The sequence below is a fragment of the Hakea prostrata genome, chromosome 5 (genome assembly GCF_041222555.1).
Source record: "Hakea prostrata isolate BN-2017 chromosome 5, UWA_Hpros_2, whole genome shotgun sequence".
Lineage (NCBI taxonomy): Eukaryota > Viridiplantae > Streptophyta > Magnoliopsida > Proteales > Proteaceae > Hakea > Hakea prostrata.
The window spans coordinates 9,449,671-9,474,008 of NC_142604.1; the positions used below are offsets into that span (position 1 = coordinate 9,449,671).

At 35.9% G+C, this 24,338-nt stretch overlaps 3 protein-coding genes and 1 long non-coding RNA gene across 13 annotated transcripts; all 4 read left to right on the forward strand.

The window, feature by feature from the left end:
• The first annotated feature begins 1,815 nt into the window (after positions 1–1,815).
• LOC149014968 (patatin-like protein 2) lies at positions 1,816–3,853 on the forward strand. The gene is made up of 7 exons (XM_089155408.1): positions 1,816–1,956; positions 2,100–2,281; positions 2,371–2,557; positions 2,796–2,957; positions 3,055–3,357; positions 3,483–3,658; positions 3,778–3,853. Exons 1-7 carry the CDS (start codon positions 1,816–1,818, stop codon positions 3,851–3,853), a joined length of 1,227 nt encoding a protein of 408 aa, XP_089011534.1.
• A 2,554-nt stretch (positions 3,854–6,407) lies between these two features.
• LOC149014969 (patatin-like protein 2) lies at positions 6,408–8,712 on the forward strand. 2 transcript variants are annotated; one of them, XM_089155510.1, is made up of 7 exons: positions 6,408–6,651; positions 6,794–6,975; positions 7,062–7,248; positions 7,516–7,677; positions 7,776–8,078; positions 8,201–8,376; positions 8,497–8,712. In XM_089155510.1, exons 1-7 carry the CDS (start codon positions 6,511–6,513, stop codon positions 8,570–8,572), a joined length of 1,227 nt encoding a protein of 408 aa, XP_089011636.1. In that variant the 5' UTR covers positions 6,408–6,510; the 3' UTR covers positions 8,573–8,712. The 2 variants fall into 2 exon arrangements, with proteins under 2 accessions (XP_089011636.1, XP_089011637.1); XM_089155511.1 differs by lacking the exon at positions 8,497–8,712 and having other exon boundaries at positions 8,201–8,380.
• A 2,960-nt stretch (positions 8,713–11,672) lies between these two features.
• LOC149014970 (uncharacterized) lies at positions 11,673–17,659 on the forward strand. Of its 9 annotated transcripts, none has more exons than XR_016173549.1 (5): positions 11,673–11,811; positions 11,898–11,979; positions 12,226–13,093; positions 16,156–16,963; positions 17,312–17,659. It is a non-coding gene; the product is annotated as an uncharacterized LOC149014970 (long non-coding RNA). The 9 variants fall into 9 exon arrangements; XR_016173547.1 differs by having other exon boundaries at positions 11,898–13,093; positions 16,156–16,643; positions 16,724–16,963; positions 17,312–17,658; XR_016173552.1 differs by having other exon boundaries at positions 11,898–13,093; positions 16,156–16,643; positions 16,889–16,963; positions 17,312–17,658.
• A 3,758-nt stretch (positions 17,660–21,417) lies between these two features.
• Positions 21,418–23,876, forward strand: LOC149014971 (patatin-like protein 2). Its single transcript, XM_089156290.1, has 7 exons — positions 21,418–21,663; positions 21,804–21,985; positions 22,308–22,494; positions 22,585–22,746; positions 22,830–23,132; positions 23,293–23,468; positions 23,562–23,876. Exons 1-7 carry the CDS (start codon positions 21,532–21,534, stop codon positions 23,653–23,655), a joined length of 1,236 nt encoding a protein of 411 aa, XP_089012416.1. The 5' UTR covers positions 21,418–21,531; the 3' UTR covers positions 23,656–23,876.
• Positions 23,877–24,338: the final 462 nt, after the last annotated feature.

Here is a 24,338-nt window from a genome sequence, read left to right on the forward strand (position 1 = left end):
TCTAGCAACTCATCAGGTGAGAATAGAGTCCACAAAAAGGAAGGACCATTTATGTAATCGTTAAAGAATGGAGTAGAAGGGTGTAACATTATAAGTTCATTTAATTTAAGATAAGGGTATTATGATCATTTCAGGTTTGGGATTAATGTAATAAATCTAAAAGGGCATGGTGGATATTTTCATCATAAAGAATACTAAACCAATAGAAATCATTTGATTATTAACGGTGTGTTCCTAATTGTTCTTTTTAGCAAATACCTTAGGGAGGCAAATGCAAAAATTGTATTTTTTTTGGACTACAAGTGACATGGGTCAGACCTCAGGGTCCAAATAAAAATTGCCCAAAAATTAAGTTTTAAGAAAATGAATACAGCAAACCCAAGGGTGTATAAATAAGTTTTCCAATTCATTTCCTAAATATTTCTAATTTTAAAATTTTTTCATCTAAATATTTAATTCCTAAATTAAACTCTAAAACAACAACACCATTTTAGTTCAAACTTAAATCTCTAAACTGACTTTGATAAAAAGAAATTTAAGGATCACCCTATGAGGTACCCTATAAAATTAATGCCACCCTTTGAAATGTTAATTAAACAAAAAAATGCCATAAAAATTCTAAAAAACCAATTCTCTAAGTACATAAAATGTGATCAGCATGTTTATCACTAAAGACCATAAGGTCACTAGCTAGATTTCTTAATTTAAAAAAAAAATGTGATAATCATGAGCATCCGTATCTGATTTTGTTGTCACTTTCAAACTTTCTTGTTAATTAATCTCAAGAAGATGTATTGGATCAATTGATAAACAAAAATATCAGCATTGAAAAACTATATATTATTTGAATAAAATGGATGGATTCTTTGAGATGATATGTGGCGGCCATCTGGAGCGGCCGCAGGATGGCCGCAGAAGATTGAAACTCAACAACAATATGTAGAAGACAAAGAAGAATGGAAATTTGAGAGAATTGAAGAAAAATTAGGAACGAAATTTTAAGGAATAATTAATTAGAGGAATTTTCTAATTAGATTTTAATTGTGACAATTGAATAATCAATTTCCATGTGTCACAAAAAGAGATTCAAATTATTCTAAAATCTAGTCAGCAAGTTTTATCATTAAGGTCACTAGATTTCTTAAAATAAATGAGATAAGTATGACTTCGTAACCGCACGTGTCTAGTTTTGTTGTTTACTTTAGACTATGACACTTTCCTGTTAATCCGAAGATCGATTGGACCACAAGATAAACAAAATATTGATCTTTATACTTAAAAGCTCATGGATTCAATTCTTCTTGGTGGTATATTTAAATTAAATATAGAAAAAATTATCCCCAAGAAGTAATTGTGGTGTGCATAAACTGGTTCGGATGAACCTCGGGTCTAAAAAATAAAATACACTATACATTTAAATCAAATGATGTAATATTCTTTACATTATCGTGCGACAGAACAAACCTAACCATGGAGGTACTTAAAATGTGAAAATTTGTTATATATAGGTACTTAAAATGTGAAAACTTGTTTATATATATATATATATATACAAATTTTCGACTAACTTTGATCATTAAAAGTTCTACAAATTTACCATGTCTTTCACATGCATGTATTTTTTCAATCAACAATATAAAACACGGCATAGAGGACTATGGTTACACAGATCGATTATATATAAATACTTATACTTCTTTGATTATCTTCATATCATTCTTCCATTGAAACTATACCCACTATACATAGAGTTTAATTTGAAGTACTTCTTGATCATTACCTGCTTCCTTACTACATTGAGAATCAGTATTCCTAATGGAGAGAAAGCCATCATCTGTGCCTCAGTTAGAACCCCCCACCTATGGTAACCTAATTACAATTCTTAGTATTGATGGAGGAGGAATCAGAGGAATCATTCCAGCCACCATTCTTGAGTTCCTCGAGTCTCAGCTTCAGGTCTTTTAATTTAGGGTTCCTGAACATTACCCACTTCCTTGCTACATTTGGTATTATTGTTCATATGCATTATTGTAGTACATAAATGCAATAATGTGAGAAGCACTGATCATGTTAAAATTCTCTTGTTGTTCAAATGGCAGAAACTGGATGGTGAAGATGCAAGACTTGCAGACTACTTCGATGTAATTGCAGGGACGAGCACAGGAGGACTTGTGACGGCCATGTTAACAGCTCCAGATGAGAACAATCGTCCATTATTTGCTGCCAAAGATATCAAACCCTTTTACCTTGATAACTGCCCCAAGATTTTCCCACAAGAAAGGTAACAATCAATCAGTTTACAGCAAAGAATTCATTTTCTGTAGAGAGCTTCTAAAATGATCTCCTCATGATCTTTCTTTCCCCTTGCAGTGGCCTATTTAGCAACGTGGCAAAGATGTTCAAAACAGTGACTGGACCCAAATATGATGGAAAGTATCTGCATCAAATCATAAACGAGAAGCTCGGAACAAAGAGGTTGAGCGAAACCCTAACCTGTGCTGTCATTCCAACCTTTGACATCAAGAGACTCCAACCAGTCATTTTCTCCAGCTATGAGGTGGATCTCTTTCTCTCTCTCTTAATCTCGAACAATGTTAGGTGCTTGACCATTATGACAAAAGCTTTGAAGCTGGTGAAACATATTGAAATCAAGTCCTTTAACTTATCTCATACTAGGCTGACCCAATCTAGCCCCCATACAGCAAACTAGGCCCCAACTACTCTCCAAGACAAACAATTTACTCTTGCAAATTAAACACCATGACGCTTATTCTTTTTTTCCTTTTCCCATGCAGATTAGAAATGATCCAACAATGAATGCTAAACTTGCAGACATATGTATTGCTACTTCTGCAGCACCAACATACCTTCCTACCTATTACATCAAGAACGAAGATAAGGAAGGGAATGTCAGGGAATTCAATCTCACTGATGGCGGTGTTGCTGCTAATAATCCGGTAAATTCATGACTGGTCGAAAAGCTTAGTTGTTCATTTGTTTCTTCTGCATCAATCTTTGACGTGAGCTAATGGATTTTCATGCACATGATTCTAGACCTTGGTTGCCATTGGTGAAGTCACGAAGCAGGTCTTCAGAAAGCATCAAGATTTCTTCCCAATTAAGCCAATGGACTATGGTAGATTTCTTGTCATTTCTGTAGGAACAGGAGCAGCGAAGATTGAACAGAAATATACTGCTAGTGCAGCAGCCAAATGGGGTGCTATGGACTGGTTATATAATGATGGATCAACTCCATTAATATCTGTTTTTAGTCAAGCTAGTGCAGACATGGTTGATTTCCATCTTGGTGTGGTCTTTCAAGCTTTGCACTCTCAAGAGAATTACCTTCGAATTCAGGTACAATAACTAATGACAATTTTCATGGATGATATAAAGGTCTCCATAATCATCTAACTTGCAACTGTTTGAAGTTGCATTGAATTATATTCACTTACTATATCTTTCTAATGAAATTAATTCAGGATGATTCGTTAACTGGTAATCTATCATCAGTTGATGTTGCTACAAAGGAAAACTTGAACAATCTTGTGAAGGTTGGTGAAGACTTACTGAAGAAACCACTATCGAGGGTGAACCTAGAGACTGGTCTCACTGAACCAGTTGCCAATGGTGTCACCAATGCAGAGGCTCTTACAAAGTTAGTAAACAGTTTAGTTTTTGGCCACCAATCTTCTTAATTGTTATTGATTAGTGCTAATCATCTAGTTATGATGTTAAATACATATCAATTAATTATTATTTCTCTATTACAAACAGGTTTGCAGGATTGCTTTCAAAGGAAAGGATGCTTCGTCACCAAAGATCACCTCATGGCAAAGTTGTCAAAAATTAATATAGTGGGAAAAGCTTCATATCTTCTTGGCTATAACCTGAATATATATTGTATTAGTATTTGTTTGTGATAGTTAGTAATTCTATTCTTAATTCTTTTATGTAATTAAGATTTTACAATAATTTGTTCTCTCATTAATATATTATTTGAAATTTGAGATCGATTTCTTGTACCAACTTCATCAAAGGCTTCAAAGCAGCCGCCATATATTATAAATACTGCTAATTTGGTTATCCGTCTTCTTCAAATCCCTACTGCAGCGGAAGTCTTGTTTGGAGATCTTGAACATTACCCACTTCCTTTAATTATTCATTCAGAATTAATTTCTAATGAAGAGAAAGCCCTTGTCTTTTCCTCAATACAAACCCCATGCACCTATGTTTACCTAATTACGGTCCTTATCATAGACGGAGGAGGGATTACAGAGATTATTCCAGCAACCATTCTCCGATTCAAGACATTGAGATGTGAGGAAATTAGAAATATTCAGTCCAGACTTTCTCATTTGGTTCTTCAGATTCCTATCTTTTCCAAGTCGCATGTTATTTTGTGCTTAGACTTTCAGTGGGAATGACAATTGGAATGCTTTTTACTGTGTAGTCATTGTAGTGGGATGTGGGGGCATGCTAAGCGGCTGTTTGGAATCATAGAAAGCCTTATCTTGTGACTTTGTGCCTGAAGCACTATATATGGGGCTTGTGACAAATCACTTCTAATCAATGGGGGAGAAGACTATTAGTTCACCCAAGAAGAACACCAGCAGCCAAGAGAAAGGTTACTGAGAAAAACAATAGGTGATTAAAATTTTCTCTATTGCATTCCAACAAGACACTGGCTTGATGGTATTCAACAAGCCTATAATTAAAACGAACACCAGACATTATTTTGTGGTCCATTAAGGGAATTCACACGTAAAAAACTCAATCAAAAATATATAGAGATTTAACTTAGTTCATACACCAATGCATGTTTGTGAGTGAAGAAGAAGAAAAACATAATGGAGATCTCTCAACCAATCGTCAGAACGACATTTCCAAAAATCTCGCCCAGCACCCTAAGGCAAAACTAAAAAAATTTCACAATGACCTCTTAGGAAAACATTGGTTCATAATAAAGGCTTTAATCGGGTAAAAGGGTCGACCCATCTAGTCATTCGAGTCGTCTACCAAAATATATTGGTGTGGGTCTATCTTCGAAATCAAGTACAAAAATTCGAATTATAACATAACAAATAATATTATGAAGATATTAATATTAATACACTTCATCCAGCAAAGTATCTTATTAATTCAAAGTAAAAGACTGACAGAGACTAAAATTCTAAAATATGATCAACATATCTATCATTAAAGATCATAAGTCAATAGCTAGATTTCTTGATTAAAAAAAATGTGATAATCATGAGCATATATACGTGTCTAATTTTGTTGTTGTTTACTTTAGACTTTCACACTCTCGTGTAAATTAATCTCAAAAAGATCTATTGTATCAATAGATAAACTAAAGATATCAGCATTGAAAAACTATATATTTGAATCAAATGGATGAAGTCTTTTGCTTTATCATGCACTAGAACAACATAACCACGAAGCTACTAAAAGATTGAAACCAACAGCTATCTTTTAACAAAGACAATAAAAATTTAAAAACCAAAGCCGCCTTCCTGTTGAATTGTTCTCATCCAAAGGCATGTGTATATTTATTCAGATACATGAAGTTACGTGAGGTTTCTTTGATTTTAGAAGTAATATCAATGTGAGTGAAGAACAATATGTAGAAGACGAAGAAGAAATTTTAAAGAATAATTAGAGGTATTTTCTAATTAGATTTTAATTGTGACATTGAATAATCAATCACCATTTGTCACAATCTTAAACACTAATTACAAGAATAAATGTATATTGACCCAATGAGAAAGACATTCAAATTCTAAAATCTAATCAACAAGTTTATCATTAAGGTTACTAGATTTCTTAATAAAATAAATGTGATAATCATGACTTCATAACAAAACGTGTCTAGTTTTGTTGTTTACTTTAGACTTTGACAGTTTCCCATTAATCCGAAGAACATCAATTGGATCAGAAGACAATAAAATATTATTGTTGAAAATCTATATATTTAAGAGGTCATGGATTCAATTCTTCTTTGTGATATAATTTAAATTATATGTAATAAGAACTATCCTGAGGAAGTAATTAGATGAGCGTAAACTGTTCTGGATGAACCTCAAGTCCAAAAATTAAAATAAAAAAACATTACATTTCAATCAAATGGATGGAATATTCATTATCATGGAGTAGAACAACCCTTACCATGGGTATTTCAAATGTGAAAATTTGAATATATAACATTTTTTTGACTAACTTCGATCTTCACTGGAGGAAACCATGCAGTGCAAGTGCCCAACTGGTCGTCCTTGAACAATTCAAAGTCCTGCAATTGACCATGTCTTTCATGGACTTTTTCAATCAACAATATGAAACATGGTTTAGATGACTTTGGCAACACGGAGGTCGATTATAAATACTTCTACTTCTTTGGTTATCTCCAAATCATTCTTCCATTGAAACCATACCTACCTATACGGAGAGTTTTAATCTAGGGTTCTTGATCATTACCCACTTCCTTACTACCTTGAGACTCAATAATTCCTAATGGAGAGAAAGCAATCATCTGTGCCGCAATTAGAACCTCCCACCTATGGTAACCTAATTACAGTTCTCAGTATTGATGGGGGAGGAATAAGAGGAATCATTCCGGCCACCATTCTTGAGTTTCTCGAGTCCCAGCTTCAGGTCTCATAATTTAGGGTTCTTCAACATTACTCACTTCCTTACAACATTAATATTTTTATTTATATACGTTAACTTAGTACAAACATGCAACATTGTAATAAGCATTGATTATGTTAGGATTCTCTTGTTTTTCAAATGGTAGAAACTAGATGGTGAAGATGCTAGACTTGCAGACTACTTCGATGTGATTGCTGGGACGAGTACAGGAGGACTTGTGACGGCCATGTTAACAGCTCCAGATGAGAACAATCGTCCATTATTTGCTGCCAAAGATATCAAACCCTTTTACCTTGATAACTGCCCCAAGATTTTCCCACAAGAAAGGTAACAATCAATCAGTTTACAACAAAGAATTCCTTTTCTGTAGAGAGCTTCTAAAATCTCCTCATGATCTTTCTTTCCCCTTGTAGTGGCCTATTTAGCAACGTCGCAAAGATGTTCAAAACAGTGACTGGACCCAAATATGATGGAAAGTATCTGCACAAAATAATAAATGAGAAGCTCGGAACAAAGAGGTTGAGCGAAACCATAACCTGTGCCGTCATTCCAACCTTCGACATCAAGCGACTCCAACCAGTCATCTTCTCTAGCTATGAGGTTGATCTCTTTCACTCTCTCTCAAAAAGTCCGAGGACAAGACAATTCAATTATATATGTAATAGGAAAATTGAAATTACAAGCAACTCTACCTTACCTTACATTCTTTATTTGAATGAGGGCTTTTATACCACATGTTCTCCACATTGAAGGCCAAACCATGTAAAACTTGCCTTTCTTCTTCTTGTTCTCCTTGTTCTTTATTAGGTGAGAGGATGAGTCTTAACAAAAAATAATAACCCTTATTTTTTCTTTTTCCTCATGCAGGTTAGAAATGATCCAACAACGAATGCTAAACTTGCAGACATATGTATAGGTACTTCTGCAGCGCCAACATACCTTCCTACCTATTACTTCAAGAACGAAGATGAGGAAGGGAATGTGAGGGAATTCAATCTCACTGATGGCGGTGTTGCTGCTAATAATCCGGTAAATTCATGACTGATCGAAAAACCTTGTTGTTCACTTTGATTCTTCAGCAACAATCTTTAACATAAGCTAACACATTTTCATACGCATGGTTCTAGACCTTGGTTGCTATAGGTGAAGTCACCAAGCAGGTCTTCAGAAAGAATCATGATTTCTTCCCAATTAAGCCGATGGACTATGGTAGATTTCTTGTCATTTCTATAGGAACAGGAGCAGCGAAGATTGAACAGAAATATACTGCTAGAGCAGCAGCCAAGTGGGGTGCTATGAACTGGTTATATAATGATGGATCAACTCCATTAATATCTGTTTTTAGTCAAGCTAGTGCAGACATGGTTGATCTCCATCTTAGTGTGGTCTTTCAAGCTTTGCACTCCCAAGAGAATTACCTTCGAATTCAGGTACAAAAACTAATGACAATTTTCATGGATGATATAAACATCTCCAGAATCATCTAAATTGCAGCTGCTTGAATTGAATTATATTCACTTATTACTCTATCTTTCTAATGAAATTAATTCAGGATGATTCGTTAACTGGTAATCTATCATCAGTTGATATTTCTACCAAAGAAAATTTGAACAATCTTGTGAAGGTTGGTGAAGAGTTACTAAAGAAACCACTTTCAAGGGTGAATCCAGAGACTGGTCTCACTGAACCTGTTACCAATGGTGTCACCAACGCAGAGGCTCTTACGAAGTAAGTAATTAATTTAGATTTTGGTCACCATGCACTCTTCTTAATTGTTATTGATTACTGCTAATCATTTTGTTATGATGTTAAACACATATTAATCAATTATTTCTCTATTACAAACAGGTTTGCAGGATTGCTTTCAAGGGAAAGGAAGCTTCGTGAGCAAAGATCACCACATGGCAAAGTTGCCAAAAATTAACATAGTGGGAAAAGCTTCTGTGCTTTGTGGCTATGGCCTGAATATTTATTGTATTAATAGTTGTTTTGTTATAGTTTGTAATTTTATTCTAAATTCTTTTATGTAATTAAGATTTTAAAATAATTTATTTTTTCATTAATATATTATATTAAATTAGACATTTCTTGTACCAACTCCATCAAAGGCTTCAAAGCAGCCGCCATATAACAAATGGTAGAACTTCAAATCTTTACCAAACACAGCTTGATCTTAATGTCAAAAGTCAAAGATAATGAAGATTTATATAGAGGATATTCAAATTTTGAAACAATTAATCAATCAGCAAGACTTATCTAAAATGGAAATGTCAATAATCAACAAACAAGATGTTTATATATATCCACTTCTTTGGAATTAACCATACTCTACCAAGAATTAAATTATACAATTGAATTACAGCAAAAAGTATTGATACCCTTAATGTTTGGATAGTGGGACTTTGGAACATGAAAATTAAAGTTCCTAAAATCTTAGTTGGCAATTGGCACATCTTCTTCTCGTATGGTTCCTTGATCTTTCTCTCATCAACACAAAGATCCATTATAAATACTGCTAATTTGGTTATACTCCAAGCCATCTTCTTCAAATCCCAACTGCAGAGGAAGTCTTGTTTGGAGATCTTGAGCATTACCCACTTCCTTTATTCATTCAGAATCAATTTCCAATGGTGAGAAAGCCCTCATCTTTGCCTCAGATACAAACCCCACCTATGGTTACCTAATAATTAATTGCCATCCTTATCATTTATGGAGGAGGCATTATAGAGATTATTCCAGCAACCATTCTTGGATTCCTAGAGTCGTCTCAGCTTCAGGATGATGAGACATGAGAAATTAAAAATAATTCAGTCCAGACATTCTCATTTGGTTCTTCAGATTCTTATCTTTTGCCTTCTAAGGTTCGATGGCTACACAGCTTTTGATTGGTTTTCCATCATTGTCCATATCCAATGTTATTTTGTGCTTAGACTTTCAGTGCCAATGACAACTAGAAGGCTGCTTTTCCTGTGTAGTCATTGTGTTGGGAATGTGGGGGCATGTTAAAGGGCTGTTTGGGATCATAGAAAGCCTTATCTTGTGACTTTGCGCCTGTGAATTAAGCACTATAAATTGGTCGTGTATGCAGTAGAAGGGCAGGGGTGGAGCCAGGATTGAACATTGGGGGGCCGAATGTATGTGGGCCAATGTGGGACCCACCGTAGGTCCATATCAGAATATATTATTATATTTTAATGTGAAGTTTACATTAAAAATTAGGTAAATTAATAGAAAATTCGTGAGTGTGAGAGAGAGAGAGAGAGAAAGGAATAATTTGAGAAAGAGAGAGTGAATATCTGATGTGGAGAAGATTTAGGAAAATTTCAAAATTTGCTAACTACTTCAATATTTTGTGAGACGTGTGAGAAAAAAAAAAGAAAAAATAGGAATAAAAGAGGAGATTCATGAGAGAATAAATAGAAATGAAAATAGGAGAGAATATATAAGGAGAAATTCATGGATCGTGAGTTAGTTTTTAAGTTAGTTTTTAATTAGAATTTAACCTTTTATTCCTTAAAACTAGGGATTTAAAGATAACCATTAGATAAAGATTATGAATGACATTTGTACCCATCATCTTTATCTTAAATTTTTATTTTTAATTTTTAGAGGGGGGCCAAATAGTGGTATTTCACATTTAAAGATAGAGAGATAAGAAAAAAAAACAAGAATATTTACAATTTCAAAAAATCCAGGGGGCCATGGCCCCCTCCAGTCCCAACGTGGCTCCGCCACTGTAGAAGGGACAAGTCACTTCTAATCAATGGGGGGGGGGGGAGAAAACTATCCAGTTCATCCAAGAAGAACACCACCAACCAAGGGAAAGGATACTTAAAAAGAACTCAATAGCTGATTAATATTTTCTTTATTGCATTCCAACAGAGACTCCACCTTGAATTGATAATATTCTACAAGCCCATAGTTAATACGAACACCAAGAAATTAAGAGTAAAAATCAAAATAAATTGAAAATATATAGAGATTTAAAGTGGTTCACACACTAATGCACGTTTATATGTGGAGAAGAAGAAGAACTTTCAATACACAACACCATTGACTAACCTCTTTGGCTCTGTATCTCCCCAGCCTGCACTCTTATCACTCCCTTGTCACGACATCAACCAGTGCCACACTTTCTTTCTTTCTTTCTTTTTTACCCCACCCTCATATGCAAACCTTAACTTACAGTGGATATAATTGGATGAACATCAAATAAATTGAAATAAAAGATAATTTTCCTCATAACTCAATTAGGAGACTAGCGAAAACAAAATAAGCGTAAAACTCATTGAAGAATAGCTAGTATAATTCTATGGCTGCCTTCACCAAGCACAATGCACTCTAAGAAAGTGAAAACAATCCTTGTGCACTCTAAGAAAGTGAAAACAATCCTTTTGATTGACTTGGCTTGAGGTGTCTCATTCAATCTTTAGATTGTCTTTGGTTACGCAATTTCTTAGAATTGGCTTCCAAAGAATCATGATTCGGTTAAAAAACTGTTTAATTCAAAATTGGTGATTCTATGGAATCGGCTAATTCTGTGTTTTAATGTAAATTTGTGATTTTATGGAAATCCATTTAGAATCTCCAAAGCATAGAATCACAATTCACAACCCATGGTTGAAAAAATAAATAAATAAATAAAAATCGTCAAATCCATCCTTCTGCGGCTTTGCCATCCCTTCTCCATCGTCACCATCAGCTTCTCTTCAAACGAGTTTTTTAACACGTGAACCCTAAACTCGAGGCAAGCTTCAATCTCTTGTTTTCTTTACAACCCTAATCATGAAATTTCTTGTACCTCTGCAAACCCTAGTGATGGAACAGAGATAGAGAACAGAAGAAACCTAAGGGCGCGTTTGATAACACTCTGAAAGAACGTTTTTAATGTTCTTTTAGTCTTTAAGAACAGAAGAACGGATTAGAAGCGTTTGATAAAACTGTTCGTTCTTCTGTTCTTAAAGAACAAACCGACATAAAAATTGGTTCCAAGAACCCCTTTTACAGAACATCTAAAACTTGTTTTTTCTGAAAGAACAAAAACAAAACAAAACTGATAAATCGTTCCCGATAAAACCCCATTTGTGTTCACGCTAAGTTCAATACTGCTTCTCTATGGCTTGGAGAAGTTCGAAGGTCTGCAAACCCAGTGTCGCCTCCACGGTAGGTTTCAACAACGATGATTTTTCAGTCATTATATTCGACGAAAAACCTAGTTCGTCGTCTTATTGACACGGATTTGGTTGCAGGTAGAGTCGATATGGAGTTATGCGCCCTACCTCTGCTCGTTGCAAAGTTATTCTCCTTTTGTCTCCGGAAAAGAAGATTTAGGTAAGCAAATCTCTTTTTTTTTGTTTTCGATGGAAGATGAAGAACTGTTCCGACTTTTGAGAAAGAAAAACTGAAATTAATCATACAAGCTCCACGTTTTCGTAAGTAATCTATCTTGAAATCCATTAAGCCATTTTCCGTGTCACTCACCTTTCATGTTTCTCTTGACGCTTTAACATCTGAATTTCAATGGTGTTCTCAACTATGAATTCTCAATTCTCACGAGTAACTAGTTAATACGCTTAGGTCTTCTCACCTTGCATCGGCCGCTCACCTCGCTGCTGTTGCGTGTGACCTTCGATTGAAGAAATAATATCGGCCTCGAATGTGAGAAATCAATTGACGTTTATGCTTTTCGATTTTCAAATATGCATTTATTGATACATGTTTGTTTCTTAAATGCCAGTTTGATCGTTTAGAAATTATATTTGGCGAAGTAGATTTTCAGGAGCTATCTGTGTTTCTCATCACACCCTCTCCAATCCATTGGTAAAAGAAAATATCCATTCCTCTCCTAACTTCAGATTTACTTTATAATACCACCTAAATCCTGGATTAGGATCCTCTGCTGCGCTGCTGTTGATTGTTGAGATTGCAACTCATAAGCACAAAATACATCCAACAGCTTGTTTTCAAACTCGGTTTAGTTAATAAAAAGCACTCAGAAGTGTTGGACATATTTTCAAGCTGACAGGGTGCTATCTCAATGATCAACAGCAGGGGCAGTAGGGCCTTAAGGCAGCAGAGGATCAAAATCCCCTGAATCTTGTTTTGTTACCTACTAAATCCATATCTTTTTGTCACAAGCTAGGAGGCTCGCATCCTTTTATCTTCTCTAAGATGAACAAGGTAAACATTTGCGAACCAAGACCAAGAAAGAAATTCCCTTTCCATCTTTATCAAGCTTCAAATTCATTAATTCATGACTCATTATTGCCTCTTTTTTCTTCATTCTTTTCTTTCCATCTCTTTTCTTAGCTGCTTTTGACTTCCTAACAGTTGTGGGTTATTGTGTAAGAGTAGAAGTTAGAACTGAATTTAAAAGACCCATAGAAATGGAATGATGAAGGTGACATTGGGAACTAGAGTCAGAAAAGGAAAAAGGATGGATAAGGTGAGGCAACCAATCTATCATCCTTTCATTCATTCATTCATTTGTTATTCATTTGTTTGTAGTCTTCTCTAGTCTTCTAAGTAACCAGTCATCACTTTCTCTGTTTGTCACGACTGAGGTTGGTTCTCTGTTTGGAGTTTTGGATTGAATAGTCTCTCTCAGGCTTATATAGCTCATTACTACCTAGAAATAAAAATTTCAGAGGTATGGTTTAGGGCTTTGTGGATTATATTTCTAGTATCTATCATACCAGGTGAAGTCTATCTACCTGAACCTCATTTTTGTTGGGTGGAATTAGATTTGAGAGTTATCTTGTTGTGATGAACTCACACCAAATTAGACTTGTTGGGAAAAAGACCGATAGACGGTTCACTATTTTCCATCCTGTGTAAAAGATCGACAGAGAAAAACAATACAAAAATGTATTCGTGAATAGTGCCCTTGTGAATAGTGTCAGTGTGGGGCCCACGTGAATAGTACTTGTATGGGACCCACGTGAAATATAATGAAGGAAATAATCACAAAGGAAGCACCAACACAACAATATACGTGGTTCGGCTTTGCCTACATCCACGGGCGTAATATGACCTTCACTATGAGAAAGTTGAAATACAACTCTTGTACAGTGCTTGGATTTACAACCCAACCCAACCCTATATCCAAAACCGGATACCCCTGTGCACCCTCTCTCAACTCACACTCTCAACTCTAGAGGAGTGTTCCCACACTTGCCTTACCTTCTCTTGGCTTGCCTCTCACTTGGCTTACCTCTCACTTGGCTTGCTTGCCTCCACTTCTCTGCAATCAAGCAAACCTCCCCACCCCTATTTATAGTTGGAGAGGAGGATGAAGAATGGACGTTGCCTTATCTCCCTTGCCATTTTGTCAAAGGACTTACCGTCCATATTAATGGAGTTGTCTCCAAAGGATTTAGAGATTAGGAGAGAGAGAGAGAATGAGAGATTTCCTCTCTCACTTAGTCAAATATAGTGGTTGAGAGGAAATCTTTCCCATATGTTTGTCAACAAAGATGATCCCTCCATTAATGAAGAGGACTTTACAAACTCCCCCTCCGACTGTGCCGTGATCTGTCCCTCCATATGAGTCGGAGGGGGAGTTTGTAAAGTCCTCCTCATTAATGGAGGGATCATCTTTGTTGACAAACATATGGGAAAGATTTCCTCTCAGCCACTATATTTGACTAAGTGAGAGAGGTAATCTCTCCTTCTCTCTCTCTCTCCTAATCTCTAAATCCCTTGGAGACAACTCCATTAATATGGACGGTAAGTCCTTTGACAAAATGGCAAGGGAGATAAGGAAACGTCCATTCTTCATCCTCCTCTTCTCAATGACAAGGGCTTCACTGTGAGATGAGATTGAGGATTTTCTCCTTGTCTCTTCATTCAGTAGGCTTCCAGCTACTATATCCATTGTGAGCTTTCCTTCAGGAGCTGAGTTACTGAGGGATACAACTAAGGTCTCTCAGCTTTCTGGCAATGAACTTAACAATAACAAAGCTTGCAACTCATCATCAAGTGTCATTTTCATAGAACTGAGTTGGTTAACAATACTTTGTACCTCATTTAAGTGTGCTGCCACAGAACTCCCTTCCTTGTATTTGAGATTTACAAGTCTCCTGATAAGGAATGCCTTGTAGCAAGCGGATTTTCTCTCATACAGACCTTCTAGCTTTTGCCATAGTGAATGCACCGAACTTTTAGTGGAAACGTGATGATAAACAGAATCATCTAACCATTGGCGTATGAAGCCAACGGCTTTTCGATCTAGGATTTTCCATTCCGCTTTAGACATCTGCTCTGGTTTTGACGATGCACCTTCTATGGGAGCATACAAGTCTTTGCAATATAGCAAATCTTCCATCTTGGATTTCCATATCATCCAGTTGCTCCCGTTCAAGCTGATCATCCGTCCTACGGCGCTTGCCTCCATCGACATCTTTTACGACAATCACGCGAACCTTGCTCTTATACCACTTGTTGGGAAAAAGACCGATAGACGGTTCACTATTTTCCCTCATGTGTAAAGGATTGACAGAGAAAAACAATACAAAAATGTATTCGTGAATAGTGCCAATGTGAATAGTGTTGTGAATAGTGTCAATGTGGGGCCCACGTGAATAGTACTTGTATGGGACCCACGTGAAATATAACGAAGGAAATAATCACAAAGGAAGTACCAACACAACAATATACGTGGTTCGGCTTTGCCTACATCCACGGGCGTAATGGGACCTTCACTATGAGAAAGTTGAAATACAACTCTTGTACAGTGCTTGGATTTACAACCCAACCCAACCCTGTATCCAAAACCAGATACCCCTGTACACCCTCTCTCAACTCACACTCTCAACTCTAGAGGAGTGTTCCCACACTTGCTTGCCTCTCACTTGGCTTACCTCTCACTTGGCTTGCTTGCCTCTCACTTGGCTTACCTCTCACTTGGCTTGCTTGCCTCCACTTCTTTGCAATCAAGCAAGCCTCCCCACCCCTATTTATAGTTGGAGAGGAGGATGAAGAATGGACGTTGCCTTATCTCCCTTGCCATTTTGTCAAAGGACTTACCGTCCATATTAATGGAGTTGTCTCCAAGGGATTTAGAGATTAGGAGAGAGAGAGAGAGAGAATGAGAGATTTCCTCTCTCACTTAGTCAAATATAGTGGCTGAGAGAAAATCTTTCCCATATGTTTGTCAACAAAGATGATCCCTCCATTAATGAGGAGGACTTTCATTGCCCACCAAACACAAGAGATCAACGAAACTCACTTAAATTTTTGCAAAAGGAAAAAAAAAACCCCCCTTCAAAAAAAAAAAAAAAAAAATTTTTTTTTTTTTTTTTTTTTTTTTTTTTGGGCTAATTCTCATCCTATAGAAATTCTTATACAACCAAGACATGATAGACTAGTTAAGTGGAACATGGTTAAATATAAGTACGAATTTGAACAAAGATGCTGAAATAAGGTGGGGATGCTTTGAAGTTCAACTATCTTTGATTCAATTTATAATATATGATTTCTTTCAGGTATATTTCTGTTTTCTTGTAGGTGAAATTGGTTTGGTACTATAATATGCGCTTGGAAGGCCAGATAAGAAGAAATTTATTGCACGGGAAAAGTCGTATGTTCTTCATTAGTTAATTTAGGAGTCCAAAGTCGTATGTTCTTGTTTAATTTAGGAGTCATCATATATTTTTATTAAGGATATAGCTTTATTTCTTCTGCATTTGACAGGTACCATGGGTCAACTTTGATATCAAGTAGCCTTTCTGAGTATGTGTGGAAGCAATATTGCCAAATGTAACTTTGGAAGTTAATCTTGATAGTGGTGCTCTTTTTCTTGCAAATTTGGCCTATTATGATATTTTAAGCATCAAGTTATTTTATGTTTTGTCGGAGTAATTATCGGAATGTTTTAAATGCACTTCTGAGAAAGTCCCCTTACAGTCTTCTAGCTCTTCATCAGAAATTTGATCTTCCTGCACCATTTGTTTTGCATGCTGACTGCCCACATTATTGGCGGTATCATTTACCAGGTTGTTTTCTTACTCATGTTAGTTTTGATTCCTTAGTTTGTTTCTTTTGTTACTGAGAGACATGTTCATATGTGTTCCAGGAGAGATGGAGGTTTTCCACTAGATTAGCCTATAATTTGGAGAATATTATACTTAAGGAGGGACCAGAGACTGTAGTTGCTTCGGATATCACCCCATGTCAATAGGAATTCTTTATATTTGCAAGAGATGTTTTGTTGCTGATCGTTCGTATGTCTAAATCTCAGATTGCTGCATTCATTGTCGTGCCTGTAATGGGTGTTGGAGGTGTAATTCCACCACCTGCAACATATTTTGAGAAGGTGATTCCTCAAGATAATCTGTTTGTGAATGCTTGGCCTGTGGGTGACCCAGTCAGTCATTGAATTTCACCAATTGAGAACCCAGATATGATGGTCTATGAACTTGACAACATACCTGCATTTCTTATTGAGCAAATTGTTGATGTAATTTCAGATTCTTATTATATAGAAAATTATGAGGAAATGAGATCAATTTCTTTGAATATTTGAAATAGATAAGGATTTGTTTTCAGTATTGAAAATCTATCATGAACCAACCTTGAAAGTGTTATTTGGAATGTTTAGTAATAAATCAAAGCAAAATTTTGAATTAGTCAATCTAACAAATCCTATGTTCCATTTACGCAGATAAGGACAATCATGGGTATGTTGGTGCTAATCTTGTTGCTCTATATACTGAAGCTGTCCTACAATCAGAGAAAAGATGGATGTTATTGACTTGGGAGATGAACCCATTGATGCTGAGATACTGAACTCTATGGTTGTATACCATGAGTTTCTTGGGTTTATATTTGATATTTTTTCTTTAGCCCAATCCCCACATTTCGATAAGTCCTATAACTATCACATGTATGTCTTTGATTGGATGGAGGGAATAGATTGATTGTAGATTTGTAGTGAGCTTTCTTTTATTAGATAATTCAATATAAGTATGGTTTTTGGTCCAGCATTAAAATATGGCTTTTTTGGAAACATTTTTTTTTTTAAATAAAAAAACTTATCCCGGCGTTTTTAAAACACCGGCATAAGTCACATATGACGGGGTTTATAAAAAACGCCAGCAAATAAATTTTACTCTCATCTCTACAACGGCGTTTCAAAAACGCTGCGAAAAAGCACTAAAACAAGAAATGCGGGCAATGAAATGGCACTTTGCTTTCCAACAACGATGTTTAGTAAACGCTGTAAATATAATATATCGCAGCGTTTTGTATAAAAGTCGACATTTTAGAAAACTATAATGGTGTTTCCTAAACGTCGGTAAATGTGTCATTGTAAGTCACCATCACCGGCGTTTGTTTTTAGTGCCATTGTTGCAATACGACACTACTTTTGCCGGCATTTGTGAAGCATCGAGAAAGGTTTACTGCGGCATTTTTAGATTTACGGTGTAGGCCCGTTTTCTTGTAGTGATAACATATACATAAAGGCTTTGTTTCAAAATTTGGCTTTCAGAAAAAACTACAAAAATACATACCAAATCTTTATTAAGGGGACCCAAGATTAGTTTGCATACCTAACATTAGTCTATGACCCACTAAATGGACCCATACGTAAAAAATTCTATTTCTTATTTGTTAATCCAGGCTTTTAATTGATTTCATGCACATTTGAATTTGGTATCCATATTGAATGTAGGGTATGAATTTAGTCATATTTATTGGTTTAACCATAAATTTTTGTAATAAGAACATATTTCCTAAAACAGTTTTATCAAACATCCATATGTTCTATAAGCGTTCTTTTTTCATTACTGGAACGAGTTTATCAAACACCAAATTGTTCCGGAAATACTTTTAGAACAGATTTATCAAACGCCTATTTTTAAACAGTAAATGTTCTTTAAGCATAGAAACATATAAAAATGGTTTTACATAAGAACTGGTCCCCTAGAACAGAAACGTTACCAAACACATACTAAATGGCCAAATCTATGGATTTTTCTTATGCATGGAATCTCAGAGGGAGTGTGAACATCAAACAAATTGATATTAATATATTTATTATTATTCTAGCCAAAAGAGTGGAAATTCAAATTGCTCTCTCGAAGGGACCGTGTAATTTGGGAAAATTACATGATTAGCAACATATATATAGGTTTGCCTTTACAAAAGTAACCACTCAATATTTCAATTAATAAAATTAGCTAAAACTAAGTTAGGTTTACAAAATTAACCAAAATACCGATTTTTTTAATCCCCTTCGGACATTTTTTACCCCTAAGACTAATCACACTTAAGGGAAAAATCACCATTTTGACCAAAAGGAAAAGTCACTAATTTTTTCATGTCCTTTCGACATTTTTATCCCTATATTGGTATGGTCAATTTTAGAGGTAAAAACGTTCAAAAATATGAAAAATCACTATTTTGATTAGTTTTGCAAACACAAACTCAATTTTAGTTAGTTTTGCTAAGTGAAACATTGAATGATTATTTTTTTTAAAGGGAAACCTAAAAGTTTCTAATCATGTAATTTTTAGATTGCTCTTCAACTGGGACCGTGTAATTTTTAGTTGGAAATTCATATTTGAAATTCAGACCACTCTCCAACTTGACAATTACAAGGAGAATTGGTAAATGCATTGAGGTGCAAACTCTTTTTTCTCTGCGTTTGTTTGGGGTGGGAAAATTATTGAAAAAAACAAAAATTTTCTACTTTTCCTACAAATGTATATTGTTTAGTTGTTTAGGGTGGAAAAGTGAGAGATGAGTTTCCTTGAATTAAAAGATTTTCTAGTGAGGTGGCAACCCAACTTTTTCACCCCAAGACTTTTTAAAACTCTACAAATTTTGTGGGATTTTGTGGAAAAGTAAAAAATGAGACCCACTAGTATCACTTTTCCACAAAACTCTTTATTTTCCTTTGCTTCTCCCTTACCCCACTACACATACACATAAAGCCCACATATTTTTTTTCTCACCCCTTTTTTTCTACCCCACCTTTGCAAACAAACGCAGCCTAAAAGATTTTAACGTCCTCACTATTAGAGTTTCTATTCAATTGGGCATTCCCTAAGTACAGGGTTGCGAACTCGGTGATAAACATCTACTCCAAGTTGGGCAATATTAATTTGGTCAAGAAAATTTTTGATCAAATGGATTTTAAGGATGTAGTAGCATCATGGATGATGATGGTTAGTTATTATGTAAAAAAAACAGGGGTCTATAGTTGATGCTCTCAGGTTGTTTGATGAAATGCCTGAACGAAATATTGTATCTTGGACTAGCGTGATTGTAGGTTTTGCACTAAGAGATAAACCTAAAATGACTATTATTCAATATTTCAGAAAAATAGTCTCACATAATATCAAGCCAAATGTTGTTTCCATTGTCTTGATACTCTCAACTTGTGTCTGTTTGAAGGGTATGGACTTGGGAAATGAATTCAATATGAAGGTAGGCGAAGGAGAACATGTTCCAGATAAGAAATCTAAAATAAAAAAACAACACAGGAAGGAAGATAAAAAATGGTTTGAGCTGACCTGGGCTGGGCTGGGGGCTGGGACAAGAAAGAAGTAAGAAGGAGAGTCAATAGAAAATGAAAAAGATAAAATTTGTTTGGGCCTAAGTACATAAAGTTATTCTCAAACCCTGGCCTTGCTTAACCATACACTATCCTGCCCTCAAGAAAAGTATATCTCAATCCAAGCCCTACCCAGGTTCAAGGTGGCTTGAGTTGATGCAATTTCGGTGCTTCATGCGTTAGCAGAGGATATTCAGAGAGTTGTGTTTGAATCAGATTCTAAAAGTGTAATTGATGTCCTTTCTAAGCACAAAACAAAAATAAACACAAGCAGAGGGGCTATTATGTCCTGCAAATTCCTTTCCATGGTGCTAGTTGAGGAACACCTCCCCTTCACTAAAAGAAGGAAAGCTGAAAGTAAATTCATCAACCTATGAAACAAGAATGGCAAATAGAGAAGATTAGGTAATGAGCTGACAAAGCATCTTCTCCCTGTTCTTTTATAAGCATGAAATGAGCTTGTATCATTTCCATCTCCCACTTGTTCTTTTTTAATACAGAAAGTAAAAGCAGCAAGTGGGAAGTGCAGTAAGATCAATTCTCAAGAGAAAAGAGAAGAGTTTTTTCTCTGTTAACCCTTTTTTCTAATGAACCTTGTCTTAACTGCATCAAATTGATTAAGTCTATATCATGCAACTGTTGTCTTCCCTCTTTTTTCAGATGGTCCAGATACCTATTTCCTTCAATGCATAGTACAAGGTAGTTGCACACTGATGAATAGAGTTATACTTTTGCCTGTGATGCCTGATGTCTACCTGAAAGTGAGGGAACAGAGACCCCACTGCATTGAACATAAACATGAACCTTGTTGATCCTCACAGCTCACATAGTTAAGTTCTCATGTCACAGTAGCCATTGTTGACCTTTCACTGTCACCATTCTTAATTAGTAGCTTAAGGTTTAAAAAACAGAACTCTGGTGAGGTTCTAGTGGCTTCAAGGCTCCACCTAATTCTCCTTACCTACTATTCTGCTTGTCTTAAGAGCACCCATGGGCCATGGCCATCTTAGAACCAGGAGTCTGCTTGTGTGGGTTGGAACAATCTTGACCTTTCATTGGTAAATGACTAGACAATTATACATTCTTATCCAAATTCATTTCTTGGAAACAAGACTGAAATTGAAGAAGACTATATTGTTCTTCTTGCAACTTGCTAAGGGTGAAGCAAGACCTGAGAAGACCTGAGAAACTATAAATACTCTGTACCACAGGCATAACTGCACACCCCCTCAGATAACTCTCTCTCTCTTTCTCTCTCTGAGACAAGAAAATCAGTTACCTTGCAATCTTGCATCCTATATTATTCATTCTTAGTTATAATTATGGAAAAAAATCTGGCAAGCTTACAGCCTCCAACATTTGGAAAACTAATTACCATTCTCAGTATTGATGGAGGTGGAATAAGAGGAATCATCCCTGGCATTGTTCTTGGCTTCTTGGAGTCCCAACTACAGGTAAGAAAAATATATAGAATGAACTAAATGGATAACTGATGCACCAAATGACTCAAAAGCTTAGAATCTTGTTAGTTTTTCAGCTGTTAAAGTGTTCAAATTTATGAACTATGTGATGTAATTGGGTTTCTTTGTTGCAGGCTTTGGATGGAGAAGATGCAAGACTTGCAGACTATTTTGATGTCATTGCTGGAACTAGCACAGGTGGTTTGGTGACTGCCATGTTAACAACACCCAACGAGAAGAACCGTCCCTTATTCTCTGCCAAAGATATCAAGGACTTCTACCTGGAAAACTGCCCTAAGATATTTCCACAAATGAGGTATTGTTCTTCTGTCTTTATTGATGGTTTATTGCTTCAGTAGAGCTGCATCTACAGTTGTTTTCTCGTTTTGGGTTCAATGGAAAAGAGTGAATCCCAAGAATCACTTAGTCTTATTCAAGATGAAATTTCTGCTAAATCATCTTAAACCACAAACTGGTATGTGGACCACTGGACCTTAGCCTGAGCTAGCCAACCACTATACAGCTGTTGTTAAGACTTTAGGGTTCCTGAAAAAATGCAAATTCAGTGCCTTGAAGTCAATTACAATGACATGAGACAATTTTGTACGATTGACCAATTTCTCTGTTCTTTATTACAGTTGCCCATTTTCTCCTATGGCAAAGATTATCAAATCAGTGACAGGACCAAAATATGATGGCAAGTCTCTTCACAAGATAGTCAAAGAAAAACTAGGAACCACACAATTACATCAGACACTTACTAATGTGGTTATCCCTACTTTTGACATCAAACGAATGCAACCAACCATCTTCTCCACTTATGAGGTAACCCTTTATCTCTTTGGGTTTTCTCCCTTTGGAATATTTCCAGAAATCCTGTTTTTTTTTTTTTTTTGATAATTTTTTCTGGTTTAGGTGAGGGGAACTCCATCCTTGGATGCATTTCTCTCAGACATATGCATCAGTACATCAGCAGCCCCAACCTATCTTCCTGCCCATCACTTTAAAACAGTACATTCAGATGGGAGTGAGAGAAAATTCGACCTCATTGATGGTGGTGTGGCTGCTAATAACCCAGTATGAATCTTGAATCTTTAAAAATGAAGTTACTGCTCTTTTACTGGTTTTTCTCCTCATCTTAATCCATGCATGTTTTTCAGGCTTTGGTGGCTATGGGAGAAATTACAAGGGAGATTGTGTGTGGAAACCCAGATTTCTTCCTCATTAAACCAATGGATTATGCAAGATTTATGGTCATATCTTTAGGGACTGGTACAGCCAAGACTGAAGAGAAATATAATGCTCAAGATTCAGCTAAATGGGGTATTCTGGGGTGGTTGAACAGTGGTGGCTCAACTCCATTAGTGGATGTGTTTACTAACTCCAGTGCAGACATGGTAGATTATCATATTTCTGTGGTTTTCAAAGCTCTGAACTGTGAAGACAAGTACCTCCGGATTCAGGCAAGTCTTGCATAACCATGTAGTTGAAAACTTGTATTTTTACCAAAACTTTTTCTGTAATCGTCATCTTCGATGGCTCTCACTTTTGGGTGTGTTCTTGCGGAGCAGCAGATAGTCCTTTCGAGTGCACATACACTAACAAATACTGAAATTAATACAGGATGATACACTAGGAGGAATGGTGTCTTCTGTTGACGTTGCTACTAAAGAGAACTTACAGGAGCTGGTGAAAGTTGGAGAAAGCTTGTTGAAGAAACAAGTTTCAAGAGTGAACTTGCAGACTGGAATTACTGAACCAGTGAAGGGAGAAGGAACTAATGAAGAAGCTCTCATCAAGTATAAACCAAATCTAGCTACCTCTGGTTATTAATTTCAGATTATTTTAGTTCTTGAATTTTAGTAATTATTTTGTTGTTCATGGTTTTGCAGGTTTGCGAAACTACTCTCACGAGAGAAGACAGAACGAGATATGAGATCGCCACACACGCCAGGGAAAAAATTGCCAAATATAGTACCCAAATGATTTTAATTTCTGATGATCTGTAATTCGTATTAAATAATTCAATAAGAATCGGTTGGTAAATCGAGTTTGGACTCGGCTGACCTGGACTGAAACGTGTTGATCCCGACTCTGAAGTCAGTGCATTGAACGTCTGACCACCAATTGTGACTTGGAATTTAGAATATTCAAAGATGCCGTCTATGAATGGTAGGTTACTGAATCATCTCACAAATTATCTCCCCTTATATATAATTTTTTTTATAAAACTAAGGAGGTCTTTGAATCAAATTTCTATCCCTCGCAGCTTGCCAACCCTCCCCCGATCCTGGATCACCTCTCCATCAGGAGAAAACAATGTGCAACCCTGATATTTTTCTATTAAACAATAGTAATAGAGCCTACGGACTCACTGAGGTCCCACAATGATTTATTTTAGGGTAAAATAAATTTTATCAACACCCCAAAATCTATAGCAAAAAACACCAACACTCCCAAATCACTGTTAGTAGATTCTATTAAGTTATGGTTAAATAATTCATAATTTTTAGATTGCCCTTAACCACTTACAGGGGCGGACCCACTAAGGGGTTGGAGGGGGCCATGCCTCCTCGAATTTTTAAATTTTTTTGCTATTTCCTTAGCTTTTTCATTTTTTATATTAATTTCCTTCATTTTTTCAGCTTTTTTCTTTTCTCACATGTGAA

Coding starts and splice junctions, on each gene's coding strand:
- LOC149014971 (XM_089156290.1), top strand. CDS start 21,532: ATGGAAAAAAATCTGGCAAGCTTACAGCCTCCAACATTTGGAAAACTA. Junction 22,495..22,584: donor CCATCTTCTCCACTTATGAG/GTAACCCTTTAT, acceptor TTTCTGGTTTAG/GTGAGGGGAACTCCATCCTT. Junction 23,469..23,561: donor AATGAAGAAGCTCTCATCAA/GTATAAACCAAA, acceptor ATGGTTTTGCAG/GTTTGCGAAACTACTCTCAC.
- LOC149014969 (XM_089155510.1), top strand. CDS start 6,511: ATGGAGAGAAAGCAATCATCTGTGCCGCAATTAGAACCTCCCACCTAT. Junction 8,079..8,200: donor AGAATTACCTTCGAATTCAG/GTACAAAAACTA, acceptor AAATTAATTCAG/GATGATTCGTTAACTGGTAA. Junction 8,377..8,496: donor AACGCAGAGGCTCTTACGAA/GTAAGTAATTAA, acceptor TATTACAAACAG/GTTTGCAGGATTGCTTTCAA.
- LOC149014968 (XM_089155408.1), top strand. CDS start 1,816: ATGGAGAGAAAGCCATCATCTGTGCCTCAGTTAGAACCCCCCACCTAT. Junction 1,957..2,099: donor TCCTCGAGTCTCAGCTTCAG/GTCTTTTAATTT, acceptor TTCAAATGGCAG/AAACTGGATGGTGAAGATGC. Junction 3,659..3,777: donor AATGCAGAGGCTCTTACAAA/GTTAGTAAACAG, acceptor TATTACAAACAG/GTTTGCAGGATTGCTTTCAA.